The sequence below is a fragment of the Saccoglossus kowalevskii genome, chromosome 17 (assembly GCF_978046115.1).
Source record: "Saccoglossus kowalevskii chromosome 17, keSacKowa6.1, whole genome shotgun sequence".
NCBI lineage: Eukaryota > Metazoa > Hemichordata > Enteropneusta > Harrimaniidae > Saccoglossus > Saccoglossus kowalevskii.
In genome coordinates, this window is record NC_140657.1 from 15,459,633 (window position 1) to 15,472,175 (window position 12,543).

The 12,543-nt window shown below is 38.9% G+C and overlaps 2 protein-coding genes across 2 annotated transcripts; both read left to right on the forward strand.

Annotated features, from left to right (window-relative positions):
• Nucleotides 1-3,286: 3,286 nt before the first annotated feature.
• On the forward strand, nt 3,287-7,021 carry LOC100373392 (uncharacterized). The gene has a single exon (XM_002741881.2). The coding sequence runs from the start codon at nt 3,287-3,289 to the stop codon at nt 7,019-7,021; it is 3,735 nt and encodes a 1,244-aa protein (XP_002741927.2).
• Nucleotides 7,022-7,454: 433 nt separating this feature from the next.
• Nucleotides 7,455-9,314, forward strand: LOC146732682 (uncharacterized). The gene is made up of 2 exons (XM_085491899.1): nt 7,455-8,288; nt 8,988-9,314. The coding sequence occupies exons 1-2, from the start codon at nt 7,455-7,457 to the stop codon at nt 9,312-9,314; spliced, it is 1,161 nt and encodes a 386-aa protein (XP_085348025.1).
• Nucleotides 9,315-12,543: the final 3,229 nt, after the last annotated feature.

Below are 12,543 nucleotides of genomic sequence, written 5' to 3' on the forward strand. Positions count from 1 at the left end.
ATCGCCTCCAAATTTCTTGCCGCCGCCTCTGTAGATAAACAATTTCTGATGGGTCTGTCCAGAGATAAATAAATGCAATCGACTTAGTGAAAAATAAATATGGCAGCATGTATTAGGTAAATATCTTACTTGTGTTCAATCAACTGTCTGCAATAAAGTACTGGAAATTCAATCTGGCAGATCCAGGGAAAGCAGTACGATTACCCTGGGAATAATATTTTGTATTTTTGTAAAGGTGTGATTAGAATTGATAATATTAAATGATTTTATTAGAGTATATGGGTTCTTCAGTTGATCTGGCCATTTCATATAGTGTGTGCAAGAAGACTGTGAAAACATCTGTCTGTATCTGAACATTAAGTTTTTAACTGTGACAAAATTTGATTGGTAAGGGGGAAATCATTCAGTATATTTTGTCGGACTGACGGGGTTATACATCGGCACAATTACACAAGATAGTAGCGCCTTTAATCAGATGTATGCTGAATTGATTCTGAATACATGAAATGTAGTACTGAGTGAGATACCGTGGTGAACAAAAAACAAACAAACAAACGAGCAAGTCTGTGTTCTGACATACTTCTGAATCATTATGGCCTCTCGCACTCAAGCAAGCACAATACATTACAGTTACAAACAAACGCAAGCGGCTCATTAACTTTGATGGTATTTTTTTCAAGCAACAAAGGAAAACAATGAACTGAACGCATACATTGCATACTGTGATTGCCGGTACAAACTTTTGATGTGGTATCATTTCTGGCGTGAGCTCATGAAAAATACTGCTCGTCAGCTGTAGCTCACTCTTACGACAGAGAAAAGTGACATTATGACAATATTAATGTTCAGTTTAATTTTTTGCAAATTACGATTTCAAAATAAATAAACGATTGCATTGGAGCCTGAAATCGATCAGGTAACTGAGGACATGACTGTCTGGGAATATCAACACAAATATTGGGCATCAGGCAACGTGATTTATTTTTCGCTGTGAATAATTTCGGACCGTTGATCGATCGTCAGCAGATTGTTAAATTACACTTTCATGGGCGATTGCTCTCATCTCGTTTTGTTTACAGTTCATCTTTTGAACATTGAATGGCTGCCGTGATCTCAGGTCAGCGCCATGACGTCCATTTGATTTGCAGTCACTGAGGTACGCTCTTGATGACAATAATTGCGGTGGATTTATTATTAAGCATCACGCCATGTCTTTCCTATGAACGTTTCTTTTCATGTATTGCACAATAATTGATCCATATTTACAGCGACAATAGAACTCCGAAGTTTATTTAAAGCAACTTATTTTAATTAGTATGGACTTAAGTGGAATAGAGAGCCAATCCGATGTTGCAACGCAGGTCTATAATCCATCCATACAAACCATCGTCTCTGCATAGCAAAAACATTTGTTCATAAAAATAACAAAATAGATAAAATAAAATGAATGTATAACCATGAACAGCTAATTCATTACACACACCACCCACATTGTCAGGTAACACACATGCGCAACAAATGGCAAATATCAATGTGAAAATGCGTAAAATATTATTGAGGACACATATGGGCTTGTATTTAAAAAGATGCGACGTGTCCATTGATGCAATTCCCGTACTGCGCGTTATTCTCGCAATAAACTCATAATATATATTCAAATTCAGGTAGTTGAATTGGCGACAAAATGGAGATAAAAATTATATTTAATATTACGGTTTATCTTTTTTCAGTATATCCTGCAGCCATACATATAATCACTGGGCGCAGTGGAAGGTTACCACTGAACTAAATTGAAGCAGAATTAACAATTCAAGTATTATTTATGTTGTGTTTAAATATAATAATTGAATATAAAATATCAGTATGATATACCGGAACTACTTGGATTATGTAAATTATGCACAAATAGAAATGCATTCAGATGGTGCATCTTTGCATCTCTGAAACAGTAATAATATATATTGGGTAGACGTATATTGGAAATCATACTACGACGTGTCTCAGCGATAAGAAGAATGTTGCGCTTACTAATACTACTCTCTATTGCCAGTTTTACTGTAGCAGCTTCGGCGAGGTAAGTTAACAATGAACAACCTCGTCTTGCTTATTTTAACCAGTATTTAAATTAAAAGTGATAACCACTCCAGCTAGCAATGATTACCCGTATAACGGCGCGTATCGCTCGGACCAGTAATTGAAAATAACACTTTTCACTTTTAAAGGAAGTGCTCTTCTATGGAAAAAGCAACCTTATTAGCATTGACATTAGGAACATTAGAATGTTTGTTTTTTTCAAAAGTGTAAAAAATAATTTTAAATATGTGTTATTAACCGAAGCGTTTTTGTTTCTGGTCATTTACGTCAGTTATAGTATTAGTAAATCAATAAACTACTCGGTTTCACTCACTCACTCGCCAGGCATTGCCTGCTAGATACATATTATGTCTAGAGTTTGTTTTATGTATGCCAGGAGGGTCACTCTATATGCCGTTACTACCCTATGTGCGCTTCAAAATTTAGCTGGAAAAGGGGGGTCACCTTTAAAGTGGGCCCGCGCGGGAGGTAAATAGGCCCCCTTTAACATGCCTGCAATAGGCCCCAGGAATAAACTCACAGGGTTGCTGCGCCCGATCTTGCAACAACCACTCCCATACACCGCCCTAGACCCCAAATTGGCGGATTCATAGCCCAGACCAGGCCCCAAACGCCCACCCGAACCTTCCTACCGGAATTTTCCCGCCACTTCCAACACGAGTTTTTTTCTTCAATATGTCTGCTCTAGGGGGTTGTCGCGCGGAGATCGAAAATTCCCATTTATTGTGCAATTATTGATCGATGGTTATACAAATGTTTTTATGTTCTAGTTCGTGTTTATAGTTACTTATACATGTTTCTCTGATTACGATCCGGCCTTTAGTCGCTGAGTTATAAGCATTACAAGTTTAGAAACAAACACAATCTTACCAGATTGACCATTTTAAAAGTCGGACCCATTGCGAACGTAGGAGAAGTAATCTCAACGATCACGCGCTATACACGTAAAAACACGCGTCCGACCAAAAAGCACGTTTCACTTGTGAGTCTTGTTAGTTTTGTCATCCAGTTTCTTAATAAACGGAGTAGTCCTTCATTTTGACTGACTTCGCATACTGAGATTGTCTTACTGTGTGTTAATAAGGGAAAGGACCTGTGCTGGACTTTATCCGTCCACAACATATGGTGCCGAGACCAGGATTATTGACACTTTTGTTCTTCGTTGTCCGGATACAACAATCTAGCTACAGCCATGACAAAGCTCAACCAACTAAGGAAGAAGCGGGACAAAGCTAGAAGGGTGCTTGTTAATGCACTAGAACCTGAAGAGGACTCAATTCGCACCTTCAATAGCCAACAAGACAAACCGTCAGCCTACGAACAAATAGCAAGTCGACTGTCGCGCCTACATCGACTAGAAGAAGACTCTATCGCCGCGCATCGTGAATTGTACGACCACTTAGAAGTAGATGATCCAGAATTCGACGAGGTTATAAAGGATAACCAGGAACTGTCCAACAGATGTGCTCGGGTCGATTCGTTCGTCGAGAAACATCGAGTTGTTTACAATCAATCGCAACAAAGTCAAATCAACGCCAGCGCGCGTAACCAGTCTCATAATTCTGCGGACCAACATGTTCAATTCCCACCATCACTGACATACAGATCGTCTATGCAACTACCTAAATTGGAAATCCCTAAATTCAGCGGAGACGCACTCGAGTGGAACCAGTTTCACAACAATTTCTCATCTGCGATCGACAGTGATGACCGATTATCCGAAGTTCAGAAACTCACCTATTTGAAGAGTTTCCTCACAGACGAGGCCAAACGGACAATAGATGGCTTACAAACTACACAAGCCAACTATAAAATCGCCTTCGATTTATTGAAAGAGCGCTACGGACAACCCAAGATGATTATCGACGCTCACATGCGGTCACTTTGGGCGCTACCGGCACCGAACAACGATCCCACGAGTCTGCGACGCTTCCACAATGAGGTCGAAACTACTATACGCGGTCTACGAGTTCTACACATGAACGAGAGCAGTTACGGAGCTCTTTTGATCCCCATGTTGTTGGATAAATTGCCAATTACCTTCCAACAACAACTCGCACGCAATCACGGGGATGACGATTGGACACTCACCGAACTGACCGCTGCTATGCGAGCAGAAATACGAGCTCTCTCTGTCGGCAATAAATTCTCTACACTTTCCTGTGACGATGAGACTGATACAAAGTCTACAGTTGCCGCCTTCTACACAAATACACACGCGAAGAAACCCCACAAACCGAGAAAACCCGCCTACAAGCCGCCCGCTGAACGTAAATGCGTCTACTGCCAAGAAATGCACAACCCGACTTCATGCGTCAAAGTGGCCACCCCAGAACTAAGATTGCAGTATGTCAAAACCAATCAGCTGTGCTTTAACTGTTTGGGATCTCATAAAGCCAACTCCTGTAAGTCAAAGTATAGTTGCAAAATATGTAAGAAGCGACACCATACTTCGCTACATCGTCATAACAAACAATCGAACGACAATAGCTCAAACAATTCAGGCTCTGAAACTCCCCCTGTGAGTGTGAATTTTACCCATGCTTCACAGAAATTGGCGAACCGAAGCGATCGGTACTCAGGCGATCGTAATATTACACCGAGTAATCCCCCAAACCGTGTGTTGTTAAAAACAGCTACTATTCCAGTGTCTTACCGTGGTAAAATGGTCTACGCTACAGCTCTGTTTGATGAAGGAGCCGATCGTAGTTTTGTGACTCACAATCTCGCCCAAAGGCTTAACGCCAACGTACATTTCACTGAACAACTCAGATTGAAGTCGTTCAACAACCCGGATGCCGAATGCAAATCCGTGCCATGTACTACGTTACAACTACATACTAGAGACGGACAGAAAAAGCCCATCGATGTTCTATACGTTAAGGAAATTTCCGATAAGCTCACTAATGTTGTGACAACCAATATTACCAACATGCCCCATTTGCGAGGATTAAATCTAGCCCAAAAACCGATGCCCAGCGAGTCTACTATAAGAATAGACATTCTGATTGGAGCCGACAAGTACTGGGACTATGTCCGTAATCATGTTATTAGAGGCCCGGGACCCACCGCCGTCGATTCCGTATTCGGATATTTACTTTCGGGGCCTGTCGACCGAAACCACGTAACACGCGCAGCGGCGTTCACTGGTCAAACACACGTACGAAATACGCGCTCCAATAGTGTAACCGCTTTCCATTTCACCGCCGAAATACAAGCACTACGAACTAGTCAGGTGTTAGACAAGAACATTGCATCATTTTGGGACTTAGAATCTATAGGGATCCGTGAACAAATCAATCAAGATCCAGTAACAGTTAGTCACACAGAACAGTACAAGCAGTATAGTCAAAACTGCTTGGACGTAGTCAATGGTCGATTTAGCGCCAAGTTGCCATGGAAACCAAATCACGATCCCCTGCCAACTAACTACTACGCAACTGAACAGCGCACGCGAAACATGGTACGAAAATTACCACGTGACATTATTCAGGCGTATGATAAGGTGATTACCGATCAGCTGGATAAAGGTTACATAGAGAAAGTTGTACCGGACAATAACAATACAGGTCACTATCTACCGCATAGGGCAATAAAACGAGAAAGTTCTGCCTCCACCCCAATTCGTGTCGTCTATGATTGCAGTGCTAAATCTGGGGCCGGTCAACCGAGTTTGAATGATTGTTTAGAGATAGGCCCTCCCTTGTTGAACGACCTCACTGGTATCCTACTGCGCTTCAGAGCGAATCCGGTTGCCATAACAAGTGACATTGAAAAGGCCTTTCTACAAATTGGATTAAGTACAGAAGACCGCCAATACACTAAGTTCTTATGGCTATCGGACATCAAAGACGTCAACAGCGACTTTTCTACTTATCAATTTTGTTCTGTTTTATTTGGTGCAAGTCCAAGCCCGTTCATATTAAACGCGGCCATCAAAACACTCATCGACAATAACACTGACGTACCAGCCGCGAATGATCTTCAACAGAACATTTACGTAGACGATGTCGTAACCGGGAGCACAAACACGAGTGAAGCCATCCAATACTATCACGATGCGACACAGTTATTGGCTACACGCGGGTTCAACTTAAGAAGTTGGAGTTCTAATGACGCTGCTATACGCGAACTCGCCGCCCATGATGGACGGGGAAAATCCGATAACCCCGTGACAGTTCTCGGTATGAAATGGGACACAAATCGCGACATACTACAATGTAAGCAAATCGAGTTGCCTAGTAACGACCCACTGATTACCAAACGTGACATTGTTAGTTACACCGCTAGTTTGTATGACCCATTGGGTTTGTTGACGCCCGCGCATATCGCCGCTAAACGATTAATACAAACGTTATGGAAACAGAATCAACACTGGGACACTCCTATCTCTGATAATTTACGCAACGATTGGGAAGTAATCGCCGAAAACCTCCACTCCGCCTCCAAGATAAACGTGAGAAGACGCTATTTCAATGAAACGGACAATACTGTCAACAACGAAGTTGAAATACATGCGTTCGCGGATGCGTCTGACAAAGCATACGGTGGAGTTGTATACGTAAAATCAGGAAATGGAACTTCGCTCGCCATGTCTAAGACACGCGTAACTCCAGTAAATAACCAGACATTGACCTTACCAAGGTTAGAATTGATGGGAGCCGTAATTGCTACGCGGTTGAGCAAATTTGTATCTACAGCACTGTCTACAAAGTATAATGTTGCAAAACAGTTTTTCTGGTCGGACTCACAGATCGTTTTGCACTGGTTAAATGCACGCGGAAAACAGGACACTTTCACTGCAAATCGCGTAAGTGAAATCGTCAGTTTACCACAAGAGTTTAAGTACGTGCCGACCAAATGCAATCCAGCAGACCTGCTTACTCGCGGTATCACCTCCAAGGAATTACGCGATTCTGAATTGTGATGGAAAGGTACGGAAGCGTATTAGTGCCATACTCTTAACAAAATAATAAAAAAATCTCGTTATAACGAGTTTATTTTTCTCGTTATAACGAGTTTTTTCTCGTTATAACGAGTTCATTTCTCGTTATAATGAGATTTTTCTCGTTGTAACGAGTTTATTTTTCTCGTTATAACGAGTTTTTTCTCGTTATAATGAGATTTTTCTCGTTATATCGAGTTTATTTTTCTCGTTATAACGAGTTTATTTTTCTCGTTATAACGAGTTTTTTCTCGTTATAACGAGTTTATTTCTCGTTATAATGAGATTTTTCTCGTTATAACGAGTTTATTTTTCTCGTTATAACGAGTTTATTTTTCTCGTTATAACGAGTTTATTTTTCTCGTTATAACGAGTTTATTTTATAGTTGTCCCAGCTGGTGTCATATGCTGTGCAATGGCGGATAGAGATGAACTCATTACATTTTACTTCCGCCTTGGTCTCAACTACAACGAAATATTGGTCAACCTAGCTCACAGGCACAATGTAATTTTAAGTATCCGGTCTCTCAAAAGATGGTTGCGGAAGCTAGGACTCTTCAGGAGAAAAAAAATCACCAATATCGACGACGTGGTCAGTTTTATTCAGAGACAAATTCAGGGATCTAATCAATTGCCAGGCTACCGATGGATACATTTAAAGTGTATACAAAGTGGACTTGTTGTGACCCAGGAAACAGTGAGACTCCTGCTGAAGTTGTTGGATCCTGTCGGTGTTCTTCTTAGAAGCCGTCGTAGGCTGCGACGAAGACGATATTATAGTAAAGGTCCGGATTTTTTGTGGTATCTAGATGGGTATGATAAACTCAAGCCATATGGAATATGTATCAGTGGGTGCATTGATGGATTTTCCAGATCAATCATATGGCTTGAAGCATATAAAACGAACAATGACCCTAAAGTCATTGCAAGCTACTATGTAGAAGCTGTAAAGGCTAGACAAGGGTGCCCACGAATAATACGCGCAGACAGGGGCACTGAAAATGGCTATATTGAACAAATGCAAATATTTCTGCGGAGAAACCACACTGATTCATTCGCTGGATCTAAAAGCTTCTTATATGGACGGAGTACTTCAAATCAAAGAATAGAGTGTTGGTGGAGTACGATGAGGAAGCAGAATTCCCAGTTTTGGATAAATCTGTTTGCAAATATTAGAGATGATGGTTTGTTTTCTGGAAGTTTTCTTTATGTAAATATCATCCAGTTCTGCTTTATGAATTTGATACAGGTAATGCTCATTGAAACGTTTCCCATGTACACTGTCGTATCGTCACCCATGTGGTCCTGATATGTATGTAATGTCTCGTGATTTATCACTACCATTGTTGTGTGAAATGGTATTTCATTGATTCTTTCGCAACGCTTCGTCTATCCCTGGCAGCTTTTCAGGTTTCGAGGATATGACATTTCAATCGTTCTGAAATTACTAAATCTTACAGATGTATTACACTCGTTTGCACTAAATTGCATGACAAACCTATAGACACTGATTTGTAATTCAGGTATATTATCTATTACATTTAACGTAACCCGTATTGTAGTTTAATCATGATCCATTCCGTAAAACTACACGAATTACCTCACCACAGAGCAATCCATTACTAATCCCACCTCGTCACATCTCGTTCTGATGGGTGTGTGGAATTTATACACTCCCTCAATCGCTAATAGGTATCCGCCTAGTTTAGATTCTAAATTAAATTTGGATGTAGACATTACATGCCATGAAGAAGTACTTATATGCGTTTATTTTCGTTTATTCAGTTATCACATAATAGTGTGTGGTACGTCTTTGTAAATTCCAGTCGCATCGAATCGTGACAAAATGTGCCGAAGTGGCCATTGCCTGTCGATCATTTATCTGACGTCCAATAAAATAAAATAGTTTTATACTTTCACATTGACACTTCTTTTCATTTCTTTTAAGGCGGAATTGGACGAAGTTGCCAGAATTTGGAACAGCCACAGGATTCGATCTTCTAGAAATCAAACAGCACCAAGCGGCCGCCCATTAATGATGTATTCAGTTCCAGAGTTGTATGAAACTAGTCATCAGATACGTGATGTCGATGTAGAGGAAATTTGCGTATGTGAAGGGGAATGCACTCCCAAATCGGAATATCCATGTGACGAGACTATATTTGAGCTTAGCTGCATAATTATGGAAGAAAACGGTTGGTTTAAACCCTCAGATCCGTTTGCCGCAGCACAACTTTACACATCGCTGAGAGGTGCATTCAATGCCGTTTTGTGAAACTTTGATACAGTAGCGCAGACTACTAAGATCATAGGCTCCTGTGTACGAAGTAAACATTGGGACCCTGAAATATATGCGACTGCTATGATTTGAATAAAATATGCATGGATGCTTTGAGGCTAATTATCATTTGGTGCAAAGGCAATGTAACCAGGGTTAATGATCTGAATCCTGTACCACAAAGTGGACTTCAGCACATATCTATGCTAATTAAAAATTTGCATACCAATTAGCAGTTTTCCAGAATGTGCTGTATCGACGAATATCTTTATTGGATTTTGATGAATTTCACATTTCTGTAACCTACAAACACTTTAACTGTATTACTTAACTACTTGTATGAACTCCTTTTGTCATCACAAAGCACATTTTAAGCACATTTCATATAGATGCATGTAATACCAGGATTGAAGATTTGAGCATCATTTTCAAAAACCTGTTTTTTTCCGCAAGATAAAGCTTTTGGCGTGTGTTTCTATATCAGGTTTCCTTGAGCACTGCAAAGTATTTCCTAATAGTGCCCCTACATATCGGAGCACTTTAATTTGTAAGCTTTATTTGCCTTTTTCTTTGTATCAAATACAATCAGACCAGAGACAAAGTTATTTGTGTCTTTACTGGCCAATATACATTTGTACTAGTGAAAACAGTGCAACCAGTTTTTTAAAATTCGTTTAAATGTATTTGAATGCATTTCAGTTCGTAGATATTAATACAATAAAGATAAAACCATACTTTAAGGACTGCCATGTAATTTCTGACCATTGGTGAATATGCTAGATAACGAAGTACTCAATTGAGATTCAATGTTGGATTTCTGTAGTGAAGGGATCATCATGGGCAATAAACAACTCTCAATTAACGTAGTGCCATTCACAAACATTACTTATTAATTCATGGTATAATCTTCAACAACACAAGTAATTATCTCACACTGACTTTTGCTTGCGTTATTCAGTGCACGAATCTATGTCGTTTTCATTCATTGGATTCACTAAATATACATGACACGAACAGAGGTGAACTAAAAACAAGATTCCAAACTTTGATTTAATGATAACACTCATAATAACAACATGAACAGAAGAATGTTTATAAAACGTGATATAAAGATATATTTGTCTATACTACACAGGTATATAACTTACTTTGAAAAAACCCTAACAATGGTATAATATAATAACAACAATGTCGAATAAGAAAGCGATCAGAAATCCACCGGCTTTTTTGGAGGGAGGATTGTTGCTATTAATATGTGCATAGACGTATATTAGCATACATTTTCTAAGTCATCGCCATGGTAGTCACAATTACACCAAGCACAACAGGTTTCATCGGTGCATAAACCAGGAAGTTATATGGTAAAAACTTGGTAAAGACGCTAATTATGGAATAATATATGCAAATATGCAAATAAGCACCAACAATATATGTTGTCGCCACCGCACCCATGATAGCACCAAGTGAAGATCGACAGAGAAATGAAAGATATGACTTAGTCAACAAGCATTAAAATATGAAAACATATGCAAATATGCAAAATATCACACACACTACATGCTGACAGCACTGGACCCATAAGTTCAATAACTACACTAAGTTTGAAGTCACAAATATTACTCTATACGGACTTGGATCCATAATATCCCCTGCAGCACCTACATGTTGTGGGATAATAATGTAACTAATTTTTTCCTTGAAAACACATGATAGTATAGTAGGTTGGCTAACTCGCTCTGAAGTTGAATCAAGGCTTGCTTTTATGCATAGCCAATTGCAGTTACACTACAACTGTATAGACCAAAACAATATACTGTCATCTATATCAATATATCATCAAAGAAAACTTTGAATGTGTAGTAGCAAAGTGGTCAAAGGTCACCTAATGTCAATTTGTGGAAAAAATGTTATGCCAAATAGTCCCCAATCCTCCAAACTCTTTACTATGCACGCAAGTGTTGCAGATGCGTAGATATGTAAAAGGTCAAAAGTCATCAAATTACCATCACAACATTTTTGAGAAATGTTTTGCCAAATAGTTGTCCCCAAACCTGCAAGTAATTGTTTGAAGATTAGATTTGAAGATATGTAAAAACAGGTCAAAGGTCATCCAAGGTCACCCCAAATTTAGGAAAAAAACATCTGGTCCTACTATAGCCGCCCACCATGTAAACATAATGTTTGTTAGTGTTGTGGATGCCAAGATATATAAAAGTAGGACAAATTGTGGAGGTTTCTTCAAAAGAGGCAGCCACAAAATTTACCCGAACAAGCCATACAGTTAAAATAAATAACTTCAAAAAAATACCTAATTAGTACTGAATTGCACAAAACTTTTTTCAACTCTTTAAATGAATGTATAGCTTCTTCAGGCTAAGTTGGTAAACATTGACCAAAGCATTTTAAAGATAGCATTAGACAAAGGCAAGTGTGACGCACAGATAGGGTAACTGCAAAACTCTCGTGTTTTGTGCTTCGCACACACAGGAACCAAATACCTACTAGTATACATTGATTATGTTCCTTAAAAGCGCATTATTTTGCTAAAATAACTCAGAACATTAGAAAATATGGGTTTTTTTTTAAACATAACCAAATGTGGCAGACGTTACGTAAATTAAGCAGATGCACTTTTGATCTGAATTTGAGACAAAATAATTTGTTGACAAATTCAGATTCAATTCATGCCAACTGACATACACATAATCTATGTATTCTATCACTAGTATTATCTTACAATACTACATAAACACTGTCAACAGTACACATCCAATAATAAAAGAAAGGTAAATGTGGTTATTTACTAACTGCATGTAATAAATGATGAACTAAGGACACAAAGACTGTTTACAGATCTTTGATATCATTCCTGGTTCTCAAGATATCATATATTTAGTAGGCTTAATTTAGAGTATGCTATAAGGAGGTCGGACATCATCTCATATAATGCCAAAATTGAAATAAATGTTAATAACCATAGCTAATAATAAATCAAATTGATGGAAATTGTGTGTTGAGTAATAACTACAGTATTTCTGCCTATACAATTGTTGCAATGCCAACATTAATCACACAGAGACCCAATAAGCAACATTTTATTTCTGTGATTATGGTCATTATGACACATACTTTTTGGCATATAAATGATAAAGATAAAACAACTGACCTTTACATGTGAAAACCTACTTAACATAATGACCACTATTTTGACCCATAATTCTTAGTG

Excerpts from the sequence above, each read along its gene's own strand:
- LOC100373392 (XM_002741881.2), top strand. The coding sequence starts at position 3,287 with ATGACAAAGCTCAACCAACTAAGGAAGAAGCGGGACAAAGCTAGAAGG.
- LOC146732682 (XM_085491899.1), top strand. The coding sequence starts at position 7,455 with ATGGCGGATAGAGATGAACTCATTACATTTTACTTCCGCCTTGGTCTC. Across the intron at positions 8,289-8,987 it reads GCTTTATGAATTTGATACAG|GCGGAATTGGACGAAGTTGC; the intron begins GTAATGCTCATT and ends ATTTCTTTTAAG.